The 22,315-nt window shown below is 43.9% G+C and overlaps 1 protein-coding gene across 2 annotated transcripts in view; it reads right to left on the bottom strand.

Moving 5' to 3' along the window:
• LOC125281957 (focal adhesion kinase 1-like) overlaps nucleotides 1–22,315 on the bottom strand; it is a 344,868-nt gene that overhangs the window by 5,681 nt on the left and 316,872 nt on the right. The window contains exon 3 of one of the 2 annotated variants that reach the window (XM_057312859.1): nucleotides 515–682. In XM_057312859.1, coding sequence (XP_057168842.1) covers nucleotides 515–682 — 168 coding nt within the window. Of the gene's footprint in view, nucleotides 1–514; nucleotides 683–17,292; nucleotides 21,319–22,315 lie in introns of those variants that run through there. The other variant, XM_048215877.2, reaches the window with a different exon arrangement.

Genomic DNA, 22,315 nt, shown 5'->3' with positions numbered 1-22,315 from the left:
TCCATTCCAGCAGCACTCACTCTAAGGACAGCACCCAGCCCTGAAGTGAGGCTTCTTAAGAGAGGAGATAGCACTCATTATTGGGTTAGTCCTTTCGGCTGCTCTGGGCAGGCCACTGCACAAGACAAGACTGCCAAAACATTCTAAATTTAGTTTCTCAAATGCTATTTGTTTAAACATGTCAATACCAATACGGCAGTGACATTTTTAGTCTCATACGCAGACGTGTGAACATACGATGGTTCATAAAACAACTCTGCCGCCACAGTGAATGACGAAGCTGCCATGCACAGCCGGACCTAGCCTGAGGGGAAGGAGGTGACCAATGATCCTGAAGACAGCCCAGAAGCAGCCTCACTGAAGCAGGTCCTCACGGAACCCAGCAACTGGATAGCAGCAACTACGATAAAAGAGCCCCGCTGGCCTGTGCCCCACTGACTGGCACCCTCGCCCGATCGGGTAGACTTTGCTAAAATACGGGTACTCCCAACTGAAACAAGCGACAACGTATTACCTCTTTGCTGTCAGTCTCTGAAAATCCTAATTTTTCAGCATCTTGTAGGGCAGCTTCTTTTTTATCTGGTTCTTCCATGAACACAGGTTTGTCCTGGAGGATCCACTTTCTGTACACTGGAACTACCTTCCTTGTTACAGCGATGTCACAGGAAGGCAACAAAAACGCCTAAAATAAAAAGAGAAGACTCTCTTTAACTCCACACCTGCTCAGATCACTGTAACAGACACATAACAGACATTTCTAATCACCACCACCAAGTTCAGACTTTCCTCTGAAACATACGGAGCCAGATATTTTTGTGCACACCAAACTTGCTGAAGAAAAAAGGCATTTTCAATTGGGCCAGAAAATGTCATGCAATTTACAAATAACTTCTGTATTCTGAATATTTTTTTCACAAAAATAGCCAACATGCATGCCTACACAGATACTTTAAGTGGCTACATAAACCATAACAGTTATACAACCCAATGAATTAGAAATTGAGTATAAGACAACAGACAGACTACTGCAGCCAGCTGCAGCCAACTGTCACATCTCCGCTAACTCCATGTGCAGGGATGTCATGCTGATGACGGAAGGATTATTTACACCACAGAAGTTGGCTAATAACTGGAGCCGTTCTTTTTTCTTCCCCTTTGTCTTTCTCTTCCTTCCTTCTTTTTCGCCCCTCCCTTTCACCTTACCATCCCTTTCTGGGAGCCCACATTCACCAGCATACCAATGAGTCAAGACTGTACTCAGGTGTCTGTACTCACTGGTATGCTAGTGAATGCCGCTCGCAGAAAACACATGAAAGAGAGCCTCTGGCCAGCTGTAGCACTGTGCACATTGATGTGAACTTTCTTTTTTCCGATTTCTCACATTTATTTGAGAGAGAGAGAGAGAGAGAGCATGTGCCCAGCAGGGGAAGGGCAGAGGATGAGGGAGAGAGCAAGCAGACTCCAGCACTGAGCACAGAGCCTGACACGGGGCTCAATACCATGATGCTGAGATCACTGCCTGAGCCAAAACCAAGAGTCAGACTTTAGCCGACTGAGCCACACAGCACCCCATGAACTTTTGAACATTACAGACTCTCTTTACACATATGCATGTAAGACTTCTGATTTAATGTAAGATTCCAAACATATAAACAAAACGGTAAAGGAGAAATGTATTTGCCTTTTGAGTATTAGCTCTAAGGAATATTTCTGACTGAGGGGTAAACACAAAGGAGAGGAACTCAATACTACAGAAGTGTTTTCATTCCATAGATGAAAAATTAAGCTGAGGCTCAGAACACATGAGATATTTTCCCAAGGTTACAAAGTAAGTTAGCGATGATTCTAGGTCTTGAAATCTCAAGATTCAGAGATTTCATACTGTCCTTAATGTTTATGCTACAGGATCCAATGACAGGCAGACTTTAGTGTAACAAGGATTCATGCAATATATACATTTCCATCGATGTCACATCAAATTGCAGAATAGAGGAGTCTGTGTTATAACAAGAAGGTAACATATCAATGTAACAAATATTCTGACATGTATCTCAAGAAAGATCAATAAAGACAAAGAAGAGTATGACAAACTACAATGGTGTCCCACTCTAATGTTGTTCCAAATTGTATTACAAATATTTTCACACATATAATAAAGTAGAAATACTTTAAAGTGAATACCATGTACTGCCGCCTAGATTCTACCATTAGCATTTGCTAGATTTGCTTACCACATACCTATCAACCCACCCCTATTTATCCTTCTTTCAACCCATTTTATTTTTGATGCATTGCAAAGAAATCTGCAAACATCAGTACATTTCACCCCTAAACATTTCAACATGCATATCACTTCCTTAGAGTTCAAAATTTCTTTATGGTACTTTACATAAAATTTATAAATCAGGAAATGCACAAATGTTAAGTGGACCATGTGATGAGTTTGGACAAATGTAGACAATGAGGTAATCCAAATCCAAAATCAAAGGTATATCATGTTATCCTCCTCCTAAGAAGCAAAGAGAAATGTTCTCTGTAGGAAAATAAGGTCACAGTAAAACCCAAATGATTTGTACAAACTGTCTGGTTAATATGATATGTAGCATATTCATTAAAAATCAGAAATATGAGAAAAGAAGTCAACATTAACAACACCACAATAAAAACCAGACAATACTTTAAAGACATAGGAGATCAGGATAAAGAAAGTTTCAAAAAGAAATGGAAATGGAATTGAAAAATAAAATAACCAAAATGAAAAACTCAGTGGGTATGGATTGACAACAGAATGGACATGGCTGAAAACAGGATGAAAAAACCAAAGGAAACACCCAGAGTGAAGCACGGTGAGACGAAAGGACGGCCTACTCAGAAAGGAAGGCAAGAGAGAGAACACAATGAAGAGCTGCTCCTATACTTGGCTGCAGAGGCACAAGGAAAGAAGATTAGCAAAAGAGGGCAGAAATGATATTTGAGGAGAGAATGCCCGAGAATTTTGCCAAAATTGGTAAAAGATGTCAATCCACACACTCAAGAATCACAAACAAGCAGGGTAAATACAGAGTACCTTACAGTAAAAGTGCTGAAAACCAAGAACAATCAGAAAATCTTACAAGCTTCCAGAGGAAAAAAGAGACATTTCCTCCAAAGGAGCAACCACGTGACCTCACATGACTTCTCAAAGACAATGCAACAAATATTCAATGCGCAAAGAGAGAACAGATGCCTGGGTAGAATTCAATATCCAGAAAAACTGCACTTCCAAACCAAAAGCAAAATAGAGAAATTTTCAGATACAGAAATGAGAAAAACTTTTACCAGGAGATCTGACCTAAGGGAAATACTAAAAGTTATTCTTTAGGCAGAAGGAAAATAATTCTGGATCAGAGATTTAGGAAGAGATAAAAGTGCAATAAACAGGTAATTATTTGGATAACTCTAATTGGATAAAATATATATATGAATATATATATATATATAAGAATAAAACTGGGTAAAATAATAAATATGAAAGAGATAATATATGTGTACACATATAAATAATATATTCATAATATGGAATTCAAATACAGATGGTCCTCAACTTAGGACAGTTCAACTCAGAAGTTTTCAACGTTATGACAGTGCGAAAGTCACGCATAGTCAGTAGAAACTGTACTTTGAATTTTGATCTTTTCCTGGGCTAGGGATATGTAGTATGACACTCTCTTGTGGCGCTGGGCGGTGGCAGTGGCTACAGCTCTCAGTCAGCCCTGGGATCGCAAGTATAAACACCTGATACACTTACTACCGTTTTGTACCCATATAACCATTCTCTTTTTCACTTCTAGTATGGTATCCAATAAATTACATGAGATATTTAACACTTTATTATAAGTAAGGCTTTGTGTTAGATGAGTTAGTTTACGTCCATCAGCTCCTCTGTAAGCCTTCCTGTCTGTCTGCCAGGCTGCTCTCTGTTTATATCCTGCCTTACCCATCTCCTCTCTGCCAGGCTCTTATTTGCTTCTCTAGCTAGCCAGGCCAGCAGTCAAATAGACACACGTAGGAATACCTGGAATGATACTCTACAAACATCAACAGTGGTTGCTTAATGGCAGTATTTTGAGTGATTGGCTTGGGACTCTATTTGTCTAATGAACATTCACTTTTTAAAACATAAAGTTATTTTTTAAAACAAAACCAACACCAACAAAACAACACAATCGACAAATAACCTTTAGAGCAGTGCTTTGAACTTTTCAGACCCATAACCTAAGTAAGACATTTTACGGAAACATATATGCATTTGGATAATAAATGTTGTTTTAGAAGGTTTACAAAGAAATACTAATCCTTAGAATATGCAGTGTACTCTGAAATGTTTCAGTCCATCCTATTCTATTCTATTCCATTATTTTAAAACAATACTGGCCTTTTTTTTAAAGATTGTATTTATTCATCTGGGAGAGAGAGACAGAGCACAAGCAGGGGGAGAGAGAGAGGGAGAAGCAGACTCCTCGCTGAGCTGGGAGCCCAGTGTGGGGCTTGATCCCAGGACCTGGAGATCATGACCTGAGCCGAAGGCAGACGCTTAACCATCTGAGCCACCCAAGCGCCCCAAAAGACTGGCTTTTGATACGTTGACTTCATGACCTACAAATGGTCACAACAGGTAAGAAAAACACTGGTAAGAAGACAAGTTTCCAGCGGAGTGACCCCGAGACCAGAACTGCCCCACCTGAAGCTTCTACCACTCACTGCTAGCCTGCCTGCTGGGGGCAGCAGTAAACTGAGGCTGCCCTGAGCACCACTGAACCTCGTCTCCCCTCACTTACCATCTGTTTCCACTGTCTGCAACCTACCGAACCATCCAGGCCAAGGACACTTGCACAGTTAGCCCCTGCCACGAGCCTCTCTGCGCTCGGGGCCCCTTGTCAGCATTTATTTCGACACCACACCCATGGACATCTGACCTTCTTCCATCATGCACTGTTCTCTGGTGCATACACACACATCTTACCTCCCTCACTGAGAACATGAGCTTGCTGAATGCACATTTTAAACCTTAATGGCCTTTAGGCCTAAATATTAAATAGTCTCTGAACACTTTAAAATTGAAAACGAAATCACTAGGAAACAAGTCACATTTTGCCATCCTGAAAAGAACAATACAGAGAAAGACAATTATCATATGGTTTCACTCATTTATGGAACATAAGAAGCAGGAAGATCGGTAGGAGAAGAAAGGGAAGAAGAAAGGGGGGGTAAACAGAAGGCGATATGAACCACAAGAGACTATGGACTCTGGGAAACAAACGGAGGGCTTCAGAGGGGAGGGGGGTGGGGGAATGGGATAGACTGGTGATGGGTATTAAGGAGGGCACGTATTGCATGGTGCACTGGGTGTTATACGCAAGTAATGAGTCATGGAACTTTACATCAAAAACTAGGGATGTACTGTATGGTGACTAACATAATAGAATAAAAAAATATTATTAATTAAAAAAAAAAGAACAGACAAAAAAATCCCGCCCCCCCCCCAAAAAAGAACAATACATCATTGACCACAAGAGGGCAATAGAATGCAAATGTTAAAACCCATGCCCCTTCAAGAATCTCTACTTCGTATTTTCACATGCACAACCCTTACAGTTTAAATTTCACATATATGCTTTCAAATTAGATTTGATGAAGAATAATGAGAAGGTGTAAATAAAATGTTTTTTGCCTTCACGGCACAAAGATGTCTCAGAAGTTCGGTCATGAATACAAATGGCTAACAGACACATGAAAAAATGTTCAAAATCATTAGCCATCAGGGAAATTCAAATCAAAACCACACTGAGATACCACCTTACGCCAGTTGGAACGGCAAAAATAGACAAGGCAAGAGACAACAATTGTTGGAGAGGATGTGGAGAAAGGGGATCCCTCCTACATTGTTGGTGGGAATGCAAGTTGGTACAGCCACTCTGGAAAACAGTGTGGAGGTCCCTTAAAAAGTTAAAAATTGAGCTACCCTATGATCCAGCCATTGCACTACTGGGTATTTACCCCAAAGATACAGACGTAGTGAAGAGAAGGGCCATATGCACCCCAATGTTCATAGCAGCAATGTCCACAATAGCTAAATCGTGGAAGGAGCCGAGATGCCCTTCAACAGATGACTGGATTAAGAAGTTGTGGTCCATATATACAATGGAATATTACTCAGCTATCAGAAAGAACGAGTTCTCAACATTTGCTACAACATGGACAGCACTGGAGGAGATAATGCTAAGTGAAATAAGTCCAGCAGAGAAAGACAACTATCATATGATTTCTCTCATCTATGGAACATAAGAACTAGGATGATCGGTAGGGGAAGAAAGGGATAAAGAAAGGGGGGGTAATCAGAAGGGGGAATGAAACATGAGAGACTATGGACTATGAGAAACAAACTGAGGACTTCAGAGGGGAGGGGGGTGGGGGAATGGGATAGACCGGTGATGGGTAGTAAGGAGGGCACGTATTGCATGGTGCACTGGGTGTTATACACAACTAATGAATCATCGAGCCTTACATCGGAAACCGGGGATGTACTGTATGGTGACTAACATAATATAATAAAAAATCATTAAAAAAAAAAAAAAAAGAAGTTCGGTCATGAGAAGTCTGCAGTTACCTACTTGGCCCAAGCTACTTCAGAACTGAATTTAGATTGGAGTGAGGACTAAATGGAATGCAGAATTTAGAGCACCCTCTTGCCAGCGGTGCAATGTCAATAATGGATGCAGACAAAACTTTCCATATAATAAATTAACAGTTTACCCAATAAAGGTAAAACCACATCAGTTTAGCATTATCTCACGTGCAAAATTTACAAGCTTTGTCAATCATATCTAGTCTTACAGTAAGCACTGGCGTCCAAGAGCTTAAAACATTGCTACAGATCAGGGCCTGCAAAGTATGGCCTGTCATCCAAATCCAGCCTGCCAAGTGACTTTCCTAAATAAAGTTCCCCGGGAACGCAGCCACGCTTCTTCGTTATGTGCTGTCCATGTCTCCTTTCTCACTACAAAGACAGAGCTAAATAGCTGTAACAGAGTCCGTGTGATCAACAAAGCCTGAAATACTATGATCTAGTCCTTTACTCTATAAAGAATATGACCTCTATCCTCAATTATATGACCGTAATCACTTGAACTCAAATTAAATGGTTAGAAGTACCTTCCGTGGGTACAACAGGAACGCAACAGGGCAACGTTAATGGACAGACTCGGGTAGATTTTTAAGTCCTGGACTATTATGATAAAACAATGTTTTGGCAGCATGACATATACAGTATAGGCTAGAAAGGGATGACACAGCAGGTGCGGGGCTCCAGGGAGCATGCTGCTAACCACGGCCAAAGGAAAAGGAGGGAGCAGGAGTGCGAAAGCCCCCTGCATGGCTTGTCCAGGGATGGCTCACTGGAGGAGCTGGAGACGAGAAGCACGGGAGGGCTGAAATTAATACGCACACAAGGACACGAGCCCCGTTAAACAAGTGGTCAAGTCATGAGGAGAAGCTGATGTTAGGGAAGAAAATAAGCTCAGCTCTGGCCTCGTCATCATCAAGACACCACTAGAAAGTCAGACAAGGTCACCAGGGGGCATTTTAAAAGGCAAGTGTGCAAACAAGAAGCAAGGTCCAGACAAAAAGCTTGAGTGAGAGTCTCACGCCACATGGCTGCTGGCTCCGAGCCTGAAGGAAGCAAGTGTGGACTTACAACGAAGAGGCTCAAGCCCAGAACTTGGTCAATTCTTGGAATCTGGGGTCAAAGAAAACAGAGGCCAGGAAATGAGACAGAGAAGACACAGTCAGGGAGTGAGAATATTACACTAATATTTTCTTAAGTCCAACCTTTTTATTCACTAAAATACAAAATACGTGAACACCTCCAGATTGCTGTGGATTACACTGGGACTTTCATTGTTGGTTGATTTTTCCTTAATGACAGTCTCAGAAGTGAAAGGGTTCATCGCTATCTAGAAGTCTTGCCCCTCCTCGGAAAGCTCTTCATACTGCGCATGCACCGGTCACGTGTGTGCACAGGGCTCCTCCCCTTCTCCCCACGGACCACAGGTCTCTGCCATTCAGGGGCCTCACCTTCTGTGCGTGTGCCCAGACTCAACAGCTAGTCCCCATCACATGCACACACCCACAAAAGAGCCAGGCTCTGTCTCCCAGGGCACCGGTACCAAGATGCAGGTGGCCAGTGGCTCCAGCCCACACCACAGGTCGGCTGTCTTCTCCGCTGCACCGCGGGTTCTGTTTCCTCTGTCAGAGCTTCTCCACAGCAGCACAACTAACATTTGAGGCCTGATGTTCCCTGTCGTGGGCGAGTGCAGGCCCTGTCCTATGCCTGTAGGATAATCACTGGCTACTACCCACTAGAGGCCAGCAGCATTGCCCTCTCTCCAGTTGTGACGACCAAAAATGTCTCCGGACAATGCCCCTGGGGGGGCAGAGCCAGCCCCGGTTGTAGCTCAGGGCTGCTAATCGTTGCCCGGCCTCTGGTCTCTCTCTGCCATCTTCTTCCGCACTTGCACCTGCTTTCTTGTTTGTACTTCCCCTCCCTTTTCACTCACCACAGTGGCCACCACCAGGGTGCTGTACCAGCGTCATCCCTTGCTTTCCCCTTATTCCCCTCCCCAGCCAACTTTTTCCTCTTACGTCATAAAAACCTCAATCACACGTTCATGCCATGCGTGTTTGCAGGGAAAGTACAACCATCTGCAGAGCCTCCACAGAGCTCCCTCTGGCCCTTGGGACAACACCAGCCTGGGGCTCCTCTTTGCCATGTTCATTGGTTGATGAGTATTCAGCAAGAGCTTTCTTCCCACCTACCTCTGGGTTTCAAGTTTCTTACCGACACGTGAGGATATTTTTGGAATGATTTGCTCAGATATAGAATTTCCCCTCCACATGTAGGAATTTTACAAAAACAAAATCTTAAAGAATCATACACAAAATCACAACACTCCGCATGAGAAATTAAAAGCAGGATTAGAGGGATCATTATTCAGTCCAGTAATGTAGCCCAACTCATCAGTAGTATTTCTTGCAGGACTATGCGCAAAAGAACAAGAACAAGTCTCTTCAATTTCATGAACTTATCACACACACACACACACACACACACACACACACACACACCTGCGTTAGCAGACGTCAACTATCCGGGAGCTGAAGAAGCCACACCAATTCAAAGTCCCATCAGCCTGGGGTGTTCTGGATCCTCTCCACCCCCACCTCCACCTGGCATTTCTCTTTCACCGTGGTCACTGATATTTACGGCAGTAAGTGTAGAGAGGACTGGGAACACCCTCATTTGATGACTGGCCATTTTGGAAATCTCCTTTTGTGAAACACCTGTTTTTTCTAAAGAGTTGTCATTCCCCCTCCCCAACCCCCATCTGACCTGTAGGCATGCCTTACATATTCAGGGCACGAGGCCATTGTTAGACTCCTATCTTCTGCCACTCCAAGACCTGTCTTTCACTCTCTTGGTGGTATCTTGCAAAACTTATTTTAAAAATCTTTTTATTTTAATGTTCTCTTTTGAGGAAGAAAGTTCATAATTTTTATGCAGCCCTATTTATTCGTTTCCTTTTTAGGAAATTCTTTTAATGTTTTGTTTATAAAATATCTGCCTACCCAAACGTTATAAGAAGGTCTATTTTTTCTAAAGTTTTATTACTGACGTTTAAAAAAATGTAATAGGGGCGCCTGGGTGGCACAGCGGTTAAGCGTCTGCCTTCGGCTCAGGGCGTGATCCCAGTGTTATGGGATCGAGCCCCACATCAGGCTCCTCCACTATGAGCCTGCTTCTTCCTCTCCCACTCCCCCTGCTTGTGTTCCCTCTCTCGCTGGCTGTCTCTATCTCTGTTGAATAAATAAATAAAAAAATCTTAAAAAAAAAAAAAATGTAATAGTCTCACAAGGAAAACATGCAAACAAAGTAGTAAATACAATTCTTTTGGTTCAGTTAAGGGTGGAAAAAATGCAAGGTACACACAAGTTCTGCTAAGAGTCTTAAGTGTCCATCTTCATTAAAATACACAACTGCCGAACAATGAGTTTCCCTTCTACATCTACTCAGAGCGAGGTCAACAATTTACTGCAGATATTCTGCATGGGGCGGTCATTTGTGGAAGCACACCAGAGTTCATTTTGAACCGAGGACTTACCAGGCACTTCACATGCACTCTCTCCTAAGCCACGCAGCTGTCAGAGAACAGAGTGCAGTGAGCCACGCTTGGCAGGCCAGGAATCGGTGCTCTGCAAGCAGCAGCGGTCGGTCCCGAGCCACGCCTGGCAGGCCAGGAGACGGTGCTCTGCAAGCAGCAGCGGTCGGTCCCGAGCCACGCCTGGCAGGCCAGGAGACGGTGCTCTGCAAGCAGCAGCGGTCGGTCCCGAGCCACGCTTGGCAGGCCAGGAGACGGTGCTCTGCAAGCAGTAGCGGTCGGTCCTGAGGCTGCACGCTCAGGGTCAGACAGGACACAGGAGGCTTTCACTAGGAATGTCATCTCATTTAATGATAAGGAAACAGACTCTGGATCAAACACTGGGCAGCCTGGCTGCACACCCCTGCTGTGACCAGCCAGCACCCTGACGATGCTGACGATGGCCTCAACGGACACATCATGACTACTCAGGGCCTGACAGTGATGGTTATGAGGACGTGACCCACAGCCTCCTTGTAGTCAGCCATGGCCCTGACAGAAGCAGGAAGGACGTGGGCTCTGCACCGGGACCGCCTGGGCTGGGACTCTGGCTCCGTGGCCCATCCATGGTCTGCCATCACCTCTCTGCACCTTGGTGTCTTCGCAAGGTTGTCGGGAGCGCAGAACACCGAGCACACGCATCGGCACACAATAATCGCGGGCTCCACGGATTACTTATCACCCTAGTAGTCACTCCACAAATACTGACTCCAGCACCAACCCCATCCTAGGTACAGCTCCCGGGGTTGGGAAGACACCAGTAAACAGAGCAGGCAAAGTGCCGGCTCTCTAAAAGTTTATATACAATTTGTGGTGAAAGTCAGACAGCAAATACACAAACATCCGTGGGGTGGCAGTAAGCGTGACAAAGACAAATAAGCGAGTTAAGGGTGAATAACAAGTGATGAAGCATTATTCCACACAGGGTAGCTGGCAGAGGACACTCTGATTCAGTGACATCTGAATGAAGATCTGAGGGGAGGAAAGGAGTCGTTCAGTCATGTGCAGGGACAAGAGTTCTGACCTGTTGGAAGAGAATGGGTGACAGCCCTGAGGCTAGAGGATGTGTGGGAAGGCAAAGGCAGCTCGAGCCCAGAGCGCAAGCACTGACTAGGAGGGCTGCAGGGAGAGGTAGGATCAGGAAGTGGCAGATCACAGAGGGCCCTGCACGTCCTGACTACGGAGCTCGGAGCACTGGGAGCACAGCAGGGTCGTCACACGATGTACGTTTCTCAGACCAGGCAGGTGACAGTGTGTAGGACAGACAACAGGGCCCAGAGGAAGAAGCAGGAGGCCCGGAGGCGAGCACAGTACCCTGGCTGAGAAGTAATGAACCAGGTTAGTATCTCACCCTGTTTTCACTGATGGGAAAAACGCTTCAGGGCTTTAGGTAAGTGGCCCAAGGTCCCACAGGTAGGAAGAGGCAGACAGGGATTCCTCTGCAGCAAGTACATGCACAAATGCCGCGGAGCAGAATGAAACTAAGAGAAGGCCCCTGTGGCTCAAAAACAGAGGAAGAGAACTGACCTTACTCTTGTGCTGGCAGGCTAGCTCTTCAGATCGTGGGAAGGATTCTGGTCCCTGCTTCAATCGGTACAGTCTGGCTTGTCTGTCCCCCCACAGCCCTGCTGAACTGCCCAAGGTTGCCTGATCTAATCGCATTCCATCACCCTGGTTCAGTCCTTAAACCACAGCACCCAACCCCCACAGCCTACTCGCCCACGAGTGCTGACATCCCCACTCCCCTCTCGTCCATGAAACTTACCATTCTCCTTACCCTTCCGTTACCATTCTAAGAGCCTGGCTGCATCCTGAGACACATTTCCACTATTCTGCTGTCTGCCATTCCATGGATTTCTGCATAGCAGCTAAATATAACAGGCCCCAAATAAATCATCCTTTTGCTTCTTCTAAGAAATAACTTCCTATTAAGACCACTGACACTAACCTCCTCAATCTTACCACCAACAATGAGCACCAAGATATCCATAAGCTAATCAACTAATGGCGAGGTGGAGTAGGAAGTGTTTGGACAAAGAATCTGTTAACCTTGATACTGAGAAGGGTCAGCTAGCCAGTCTGTGTGTAGGAAATAAACAAACCACAATCTCCAGAAACAACACAGATATTGTTGTTTCTTGATGGGTCCTGCAAATAACGTGGTACTGGACAACTCTTTCTTACAACAGACTTCCATTTAAAAATCCTCAAAGAAGGATGGAGATAGAAATTCATCGTTAGGAAAAATTGCAGCAGTAATAGCTGTAAGAAAGAATCATCAATAGTACTGAGATTAATGGGTGAAAATCAATGAGAAACAGAATACCTGCATAGTCTCAATATATCCCCCAGCACGTACTTCTAATTACAAAAGAGAAAACAGTAACTTCACAGTGGAGAAACCTGGCCAGCACCTTAAACCAAATGATCCAAGTGCAAATCACCTGTAAAAAGGAGTCGCCTCATCATCACAGACTTCCCGATAAGCTGTGCTGTGACGGCTTCAACAGCCTGGCTGTCGTACTCTTGCCAACAACACACAACGTCAATATAACCATGAAAAAAACCCCAGACCAACCCCAATTGGCAGACACGGTACAAATAACCAGCCACTATTCTTCAGAAGTGTCAAGTTCATGAAGGACATAGACAGACTGAGGAACTGTCCCAGATTAGAGAAGACGTAAGGAGACCGTGAACAGCCACATAGTATCCTAGACCAGGAAAGGGATGGTAAGTGGGACACCTGTGGAAATCTGAGTAACATCTGTAGATCAGTTAATAGCACTGTATCCATGTTAAGTTCCTGGTTTCAATTACATACTATGTTTATGAAAGTTTCAACATTTTAGGGGAGCGAGGTGAAGAGTATGCAAGGCTTCTGTCAACTATTCTTCCAACTTTTGATACATATTGAGAATCAAAAGAAATTCGCAGACTGATTGTTCCATAACCGTGGTAACAACACCCGTAACACCCACCAGAACCGCTCTCCAGCCAGCCTCTCTGGAGCCAATCTGTGGCCGCAGACCCACCGGAAACGGACGGACACTGACCTATCTCCCTGCTGCTCGTATCTGGTGCAGAAGCATCCAGTACATGTTTAACACCAGCAAACTGAAAGTCCGTCCTCATTTTAAAGGCATCACTTCCAAACCTGTCAGAGCGCTCCTCTCTTTGTTGTCTTTCTGCTTTAAATCTCAGCAATGCAGGATTACAATGAAAGACTTACTTTTAAATGAAGGCATGAGCAGAGGCAGTGTCATTTCAAGGTAACACAGGAAACCATGAAGCATAAATGAAAGCTTCCTAAACTATCATTATTCATTTTCACTTGTCATCTTTGAAAAATGGCACCTTTCCTCTCTATAAAAGACTTTTTCTCCTGCCAAGGTCTGAAACCAGTGGTGTCCTTGCAGAGCGAGGGGCTGCTACACGGCAGGGACAGAGCAGTGCTAAGTAGGACCGTGTCTTGGTAACAATGAGGAGGGTACTCTGCACTTGCTCGGCAAAGCCCCACAACACTTTCTCAAAGGCCACACGAGCCATGTCTCAGACCTGGCCCTCGAAGCCCTGGATTCGACAATCAAAAGGACTGGACCATTTCCCCCAAAGCTCAGACAGTCTATTTATACCTGACTAAGCCAAACAGACCACTCTACACAGGTGACTCCAGATACCCAAATTTAATTACCAAAATTTGGTTCATTAGAAAGATCTAAGTGCTAAACTTCGAAGTTGAAATCTGTCTGGTGGAAATCTCTCAGAACTGCAGGACACTGTTTGCTGCAGTATCGATTAGGACGGTATTGTGACGTCCTGGGGTGTCTCCCTTATGGAGACTGGGGGGCAAGCTGCTCCTCCCAGAGAGGCTCTGGATGACTTCCCTCTGGTCCTTTACTTACATGAGCCACATTGTCTTACTTAACTGATGTGTTCCCAACAATATTCTTTTAGGTTTTTTTTTCTTCACTTTACAAAAGCTTATCATGCTGTATGTCATCTTCTGGGACTTACTTTTTTTTTTAATTAAGGTAAAATTCACATAACAAAACATTAGCCTTTTTATAAAGTGTACAGTTCAGTGGTACTTAGTGTACTCACAACACTTTCCTGGAAGACTCAATTCTGCCACGAAGTTACGTAGCTAAGATTCGTCCATACTGCTGCACATCCCTACTGTTCGTTCATTTTTACTTGCATGACGTTCTTGCAACTCTAGCCCGGAACAGACACCTAAGAGTCTCTCAAGGACAAAATCTGCAGTGGAAGTGCATAGAGTGGGCAACGCCCGATTTTCAAGCTGTTCACCAGATGGCTGTACCCATTTACCTTCTCACCAGCAGTGCAGGCAAGAGCCTGCTGGAGCCACCGCCTCTCCACTGTCAACAACTTACTTTTGGCCACGCGGAGAGTGGCAGACGGATCGTGCGGCCCAGATTCCCATCTCCCTAATGGGCGAATGAAGCCGACAGTGGCTGCCTATGACTACTGGCCAGACTTGTGTTCTCTTTATGACGATACCGTCGTGTTTCTGGCCCATTTAGTGAATTGTCTGCAATTTTCATATCAACCGGAAGAACTCTTGACACCGTCTTTTGTTCATTACATATGTGGCAAATATCACCTCTCACTTGCAACTTGCTTTTTGCACTTTTAAAAATATACCTTTTGATATACAGAAGTTCTTTATCTTAATAAAGTCAAATCTGCTTTCTTTCCTTTTATAGTGAACACTTTGGGGGTATTAAATCTTCCTACTGCAGGACCAGAGACACAGTCAACTCTATTTTCCATGAAACTTTGTCTCACTTGATCCATCTCAAGTGGGTGTCTGTGTATTACTTGAGGTAGGATCTAACTTTGTTGTTCTTCCCACAAGGAGAGCCATTTATCAAATCAGCCCTTTCATTTCCCCAGTGGTGAGTCATGATGCCTCTGTGAGGTCACACTGCCTGCTTCAGTTACAACCCACTGTGTGCTGCAAGCTAGCTCACAGAGGTGTTTGAAGAGCTGAGGACTCAGGAGAGCACGCTTCTATCTCAGGATTACTGGACCATATCAACAGAGCCTATAGCAGAGAGTCCAAAAAGAAAAAAAATCTATGTTCAAAAACCTCCCGAGAATGGAGATTGACATCCAATTATTCTGGTGAGTCCTTTGACTAAGACCTTACTTCTCAAAACTAAAGCCAGGCGTGCGGCTGCCCTCACAAAGCCACCCATGAACTGAGAAGATGCCTGCTAGCGAGGAGAAAACACTATCAATCGTTCATTTCTTGTCCGACCTGTCTTACACAGGAGTAGACAAGAAATAGGTGAGTACATGGACTCCACTCTCTACCCTCCACCAGTGGAAGCTGTAGGATGTCAAGGAAGCTGTTAATAAACCTCTCAGAACAGCAGGTTTCTCACAAGTAAAGTGGAAAAAGGTGAGTACCCACCCACTTGATAAAACTATCATAGTAAGAATTAATTTTGGTAAAGTAAGCCAAGTGCTTCGCACAACGCCCTCCACATAGTAAGCAACATGTGTTAGTGTGAAAACACTGCAACGGACACACACTAGTAATGAATACACGTTACTATTCCACCATACTGTGTTTCCTCTTACTTGACACTCTCACCACCACTAATTCACTTCTCACTTAAAAAGTTTTTACTGGGGGGCGCCTGGGTGGCACAGCGGTTAAAGTGTCTGCCTTCGGCTCAGGGCGTGATCCCGGCATTACGGGATCAAGCCCCACATCAGGCTCTTCCGCTATGAGCCTGCTTCTTCCTCTCCCACTCCCCCTGCTTGTGTTCCCTCTCTCGCTGGCTGTCTCTATCTCTGTCAAATAAATAAATAAAATCTTTAAAAAAAAAAAAAAGTTTTTACTGGGTGCCTACTACTTACCAGGCACAACTAGCTAGAAACGAGGCACAGATCAGACAGTAAGACCAAGGCCCTGTGGGAGAAAAGTCATCCAGTGGATCGGCAGTGGGCCCTACAGACAGAACGGTTGGAGAAGACCACAGGAAGAGGGGAGAGCAGAGCACTCGCCCTAAATGATGGGAGGTCTAAGCCATGCTGGAAACGGCAGGGGAGCACATTCACCAGAGTCCCAGCAGGTACAAAGACTCCAAGGAGCAATACACACTTGGCTTGTTCAAGAACCAGGAAGAGAGCCATGTGGCTAGGGTGGAGCAGGTGGAAAGTTCTCCAAGATAAAAGTCTGTCCCATTCACCAGGCAAGAAAGCTGGCGGCAGAGAAGATCCTGACCCAGTACTTTTGAAAAGGGAACACTGAAATGTCAGAGTGCAAGCCGCCGGAGTGCAGGAAGGGGAGTGAGAGCAAAAGGAGATGGGGCTGAGAGATGATCAGGACTCTCGAGTTGGCTCCACGGATGATGAGGAACTACTGGAAGCCTCTGCAGAAATGATTTACATATTTCCCTGGATGTGTATACTTTTAAAGACTTTTCAGCAAGTCCTATGAGCTCTACCTTAAAAAATCCTTGTATAACTGCTTTTCACTCCTTCTATTACTGCTCCCCCAAGCTACCAGCTTTTAGGATTTTTGTCTGGTTAGGCAAAAATTGGTTTATTGGTTTCCTGTAGGTCTATTGAATGAAAGTGTGATTTCGATGCCAAAGGCTGGTCTATAGAGACAAGAACGAGGAAAAAAGTTCACTGGAGCAGCCCCCAAATTTAAATGCTAAGCAGAAGACAGTGAATCGTCAGTAAAGTAGGAGGGTTGGGCACGCAAGAGGTGAAGCACAGAACATTGTTAGGTAAGAAATGACTGACAGCATCAGCTCCTAAAGGAAGGTGGACTGCAGTGCGAAGGGGAAGAGCCCATGGGAGGTATAGAAAAAGGCAGCAAGCCAGATCCTCAGCAAACTGGGAGTTTTACTTGGAACTATGAACTATTTAGGAATGTGTTTTCAAACTGATTAACACATTGCCATGTGCAGGCCTCTGTATTTCCATGTTAAAAAGGATACTGAAAATCATAATTTAAAAATTGTTTACTATTGTTTGTTTTCTTTTTAATTATTAGGAGAGCTAAGTTTTAATCTTTTATTACTATTTTTGCTTTATGTATTTTGAGAAATGTTTTTAGAAACTTACAAGTTTAATTGTTCCATCTATTTCTACTCTTCATAAATTCTTGTGAAATGAGCCTTTTATTACTATGTGGTTGTTCTCCATATCCCTAAGAATGTTTTTCTGTCTTGAAACTTTTAAAACAGGGTTTTAATAAAGCAATACCAATCCCCTCATCCCCCTGGTGAGTAGGTAGGAAAATTCTTCTGTCTATTCATCCATCCATCCCTCTCCTATCTATCCATCCACCCATCTCTCCAGCCAGCCAGCCATCTATCCTTCTATCCATCCATCCATCCATCCATCCATCCATCCATCCATCCCTGTATCTATCCATCCATCCATCTTTCTACCCATCCATCCACCATCCATCATCTCTATCCATCCATCCATCTTTCTATCCATCTATCTATCCATCCATCTCTTTGTATCTATCCATCCACCCATCTTTCTATCCATCTATCCACCCATCCACCCAACTTTCTATCCATCCATCTACCCAACACCCATCCATCCATCTCTCCAAACACCCATCCATCCATCTTTCTATCCATCCATCCTTCTATCCATCCATCCCCTTCTCTAACCACCCATCCACCCACCACCCATCCATCTTTCTATCCATCTACCCATCCACCCACCATCCACCCACCCATCCATCCATCTTTCCATCCATCTATCCATCTTTCTATCCATCCACCCACCCACCCATCCATTCATCCACCTGCGCACCATCCATCTATCTAAATAAAATTAAACAGAATAGAATGCCTCTGGATGAAAACCTTAGAATTCAGTGTTCTAGTGAGGCTGGGTATGGTTTTGTGAAGTACATATGTAGACCTATATGTACATAGTTCTGAGACACGTACATGTATATGTGTACCGCATCTTAAGGTAAAATATTTCTTCCTGTAAGTCACATAAAAATGTCTTCATCATCACTGTTTTAGATACCTGTCATAAAGAGCAGATAGCTGGACTCTATTTTTTAATCACACACTAACAATCTCTGACCAGTTACTGTTAGTCTGCTTGAGCTTATTTCCAAAGTCTAGTCTGTGACTCCTCTTTGTCCTGCTTTCCAGTCCCTTCCTTCTCTCCTTGCTGTGTGTCCCTAAAACTTACTCACCCACATATTACTTAGCTTATAAAATCTACTTCTAATGTTTCATGGCTGTCTTAATATACAATTTTTTTATTTTTTATTTTTTAATACATAATTTTAAAACGTGGTTGATAGCTTCAATTCTGACAGCCTCTCTTCTGACATGCATCCAGTATTTGGGTTCTACTTTTTTAATATAAAAAAATCAGTTCTTATCATTATTTGTTTTTAGAGCCAATGCTTACTTTGAACCACCCAATTTTTTCCCTAGTACTCCTTCTTGTATCTGAAAACCTCCTTCGGAAATCACTTTTCTTTCTCCTGAAATATGTTTGTAGGGTGGCAAACTCTCTGAGGAAAGTACCTCTGTCACCCTGCTCTTGAATGGCAACTGAATCTGACGAACAAATACAGGTCGCCAGTTACTTTTTCTCACCACTTGGAGAGAAATGTGGAGAATTGTGAATTTTTCCCTGGTTGCTTTTAGCATCATCTCTTTTTCTTTTGTACACTATTTGACTATAATCCACCAAAGTGTAGATTTATTTCATTAACCCTGTTTGGGATCTTACGTTAGTCCTATACCTGAGGACTTCTGGTATTTGCCACTTCTAGAAAATTCTCAGCTATTGCCATTATCTCTTTGGAGTATTTCTTTTTCCTCATTCTTTCTATTCTCTTTGAGAGCCCTGCCCAGAAATGGGTTGACCTTCTCATTCTTCATGCTACATAACGTGTTTTCATACCTACCACATGTTTATCTCTGTGGGCTATCTTTTGGGAAAATTTTCTCAGATCCACACTTCTGTTTACTAATTTTTCAGCTATATCTAATTTGCTGTTTTATCCATCCAGTGGTTTCTAGAACTTGTGTTTGGCCTTTTTTCAAATCTACTTGGTTCTTTTTAGAATACTCTCCTGTTTCTTACTGACACTTTACGTTCCGCCTCCTTTGGCATGCATGGACAGGCAGTATAAAGCCTAACCCTCCCAGAAGCACCTACAGGGCCCACCTGTGCCTCCAGCCTCTTGTCCACACACCTTCACTGGTGCAGACAGTGCACTGTCAGACCACTTCTTGGAGCTAAAACCGCAGCAGTCCTCCTGAGATGGGCACGTTCATTGAAAAAGCCTGCACTGTGAAGTCAGCTACATTCAAGTCAAAGCTGTGTCCCGAGCTCTGTCCGTAATTGGAACTTAAATCAAGTTTGTTGCTTGTTTCCTCCGTCTTCACCTTATAAGACTGGGGAGAGCTATGTGACATACATATTTTACAGGCTGCAAATGTACAAAGAGTGCACAGCTGGCCTGGCGCCTGGCTCCAGCCACGCCTCGGTGACGATACAGCAGTGGCGGTATCTTCACCACCTCCGTCAGCGTCAGGTTCAGCACTGCGTGTGGCAAAGTTCTACCTCGCCCAGTCTATGCTTGCCTTACTTTTGAGGGTTCAGGCTCCATGAAAAAGAGTAGTGCCCACTCACCTTTACTTGATATCAAGCAAAATAAGTTGGCTTAAAAGAACAGAAACAGAGCTTGTATATGCAGCGGTCTACACTCCGCATCTTACTGAGCACTAGGGCTACTGTCATAATGCACTGTGCCTCTGACTTGTCCATATAAATTAAGAAGGTAATAGAATTGTATGGAATAAAAATACCTGCAGGTATTTTTAACTAACTTCTAGGTATTCCTGGCTTTTAAACACTTATTTGATTGACTGGCAAAAGAGCTGGAGGTCAAATCTCTGCTAGCCATTGATGTAACCCAACCAAACTATATTATCACGGAATATCCTGTTAGCTTGTCAGTTCCAGCTGTTTGATAAAGCTGAAAATACAAGCATATTTCTCTGGTAAACTGTAACTAGGACAAGATCGCATTTGACTAGAGATTTATTAACCTTCACATGTTTGTTTTTCTTTTCGAATGTGTCTTCTAATCGATTTGGGTGCTGAACTGAAAGTGACCAACACTGAGTACCGTCCCCAATCCACAACCACCTTTGTCTCTGTGACTGTGTCTACAAAAACAAGGGTGCCTGCGCACGGGGCTCACCTCCTCTCACACTCTAGTGTTTTACACATATGGTTTCCGGCTAACGTGTTGCTCTGCTTAACAGTGGAAAAAATTATTATTTTTTGGAGAGAACCAGAGAAAGGACAATTGTAGAGAATCCTTTTAATTCACTTTCAGTCACAGCAGTCTCACTAAGGTCAGGACGAGTCACTACCTCATTTAATTGTAGCACGTGAATGTCAAGTACACACCCAGTCCTCTCAGGCGAGCCGGAGCGTACCGGGCTCGGCTCGCGAGCCATGCTGCCCGTTCATGAGATAATTAGATGTGGTCTCCTCAGGGCTCAGGAAGTCCTGCTGCACAAAAGAATGCTAACAGGCCAGATAGGAAAAGAATGAGGAATTGAGCTCTTCGAGCCGAGGCTGAAACAAAGGAGTCCTGACAAGAGAAGTGTGACTAGCCAAAGGCCATCACCACAGAACCCCTGAGAAGCTCAGGCAGTCCAGAGTCGGTGGTGCCACAAAGACAGACGGAACAGAAGTCTAGAAGAGATCACTGGTTAATCATTACCAGCCAATTGTATTTACACAGGAATCGTAATTACAATCAGTAAGAAAATTAAGCAAAGACGTTCATCCTCTTGTGTGTGATTTAATATGCAAACAAATCAAGTGTGAGTCACGCCAAAGTAGGTATGTAATCTTACTTCCACTCCTCTGGTGGGTGTGCAAGTTCATACTTCTCCCTCACATTGGAGACACCTATATCCAAATGGAGCCAGTGAACCTCCTCTGACCGCAGGTGACTGAGGCGAAATCCATAGCAGGCCACGTGCTTTACTTTGTGACTGTCCACTATCTTCTGAATGATGCCCTAAAACATACCCCCCACAAAAATGACTGTTATAAACAAACAGAAAAAAAACAACTGTATGCTAAAAATTAATGCAATGTGCATTTCTTTTAGTTAGTTAGCAGAAATCTTTGGTAAAAAGAGTATCAAGTTAAATAAATTACTTCATTTTTCTCAGGAATCTTTTTTCTCAAATAGTATTTTTATGAACAAGGAAGAGTTCTGAATAAAACACAAGAGGCTCTTCCCTTTTCATTAGTGATAACCGAGGCACGGAAACGTAACATGCATTTCTGCAGCTCTACCTCTGCGGCACCCCCAAAACCTGACCAAGCATTCCGGCCGCCCCCTGGAGGTCACGTGCTGAGAACTAGACCTAAGGAGGGGGTCCCACTTTCTGAACCCAGGACAGCATACTGGTTTAGACCAGGCTACAACTTCATGTCATTTCTTAAGAAACACAGTTAGAAACATACAATGAAGGCCACGCTTCTGATAGTATCGATGATGTAGGAGAAGTTACTGGAAGCTGGGCCTACCCAATCTACTATGAGCTCTCTGTCGCTTACAATGCAGCAATCTAAAATAGTCCCCAAACCTAATGCTCCTGACACACGTGCCCATGAGTTCAGAGTTGAAGGCGGCAGGGAAGGCTGCCTCGCAAAGATGAAGCTTATCCTGGGACGAGGGCAAGGAAGCCGTAACCCCGAGTCTTGACCTGTGCTCTCACGGTTGTGGAGGTCTCGTGCGTACAGGGATGTAAATGGGCAGCACATATGGAAGACTCACATGGGAATACAGCAGAGACCATCCGCTCCCTTACGTGAAGGTGTGCTCATGATAACCACTGCACTCTTCTCAACACTTCAGGCCATTCATAATTTTTAATGAGGCTGCTATTAACATGCAAATGACTGCTAAAGAAAATCACTGTTTTTTTAAATTAGCAATTAACTGAAAGCATCATATTACTTGTAATATAAGGCACATCTTAAAAAGTTCCTACGTATACTAAATA

The sequence above is a fragment of the Ursus arctos genome, unplaced genomic scaffold, assembly GCF_023065955.2.
Source record: "Ursus arctos isolate Adak ecotype North America unplaced genomic scaffold, UrsArc2.0 scaffold_16, whole genome shotgun sequence".
NCBI classification, from domain to species: Eukaryota; Metazoa; Chordata; class Mammalia; order Carnivora; family Ursidae; genus Ursus; species Ursus arctos.
Note: the sequence above shows the minus strand (reverse complement) of the source record. Positions and strands in the feature narration are given on the sequence as shown.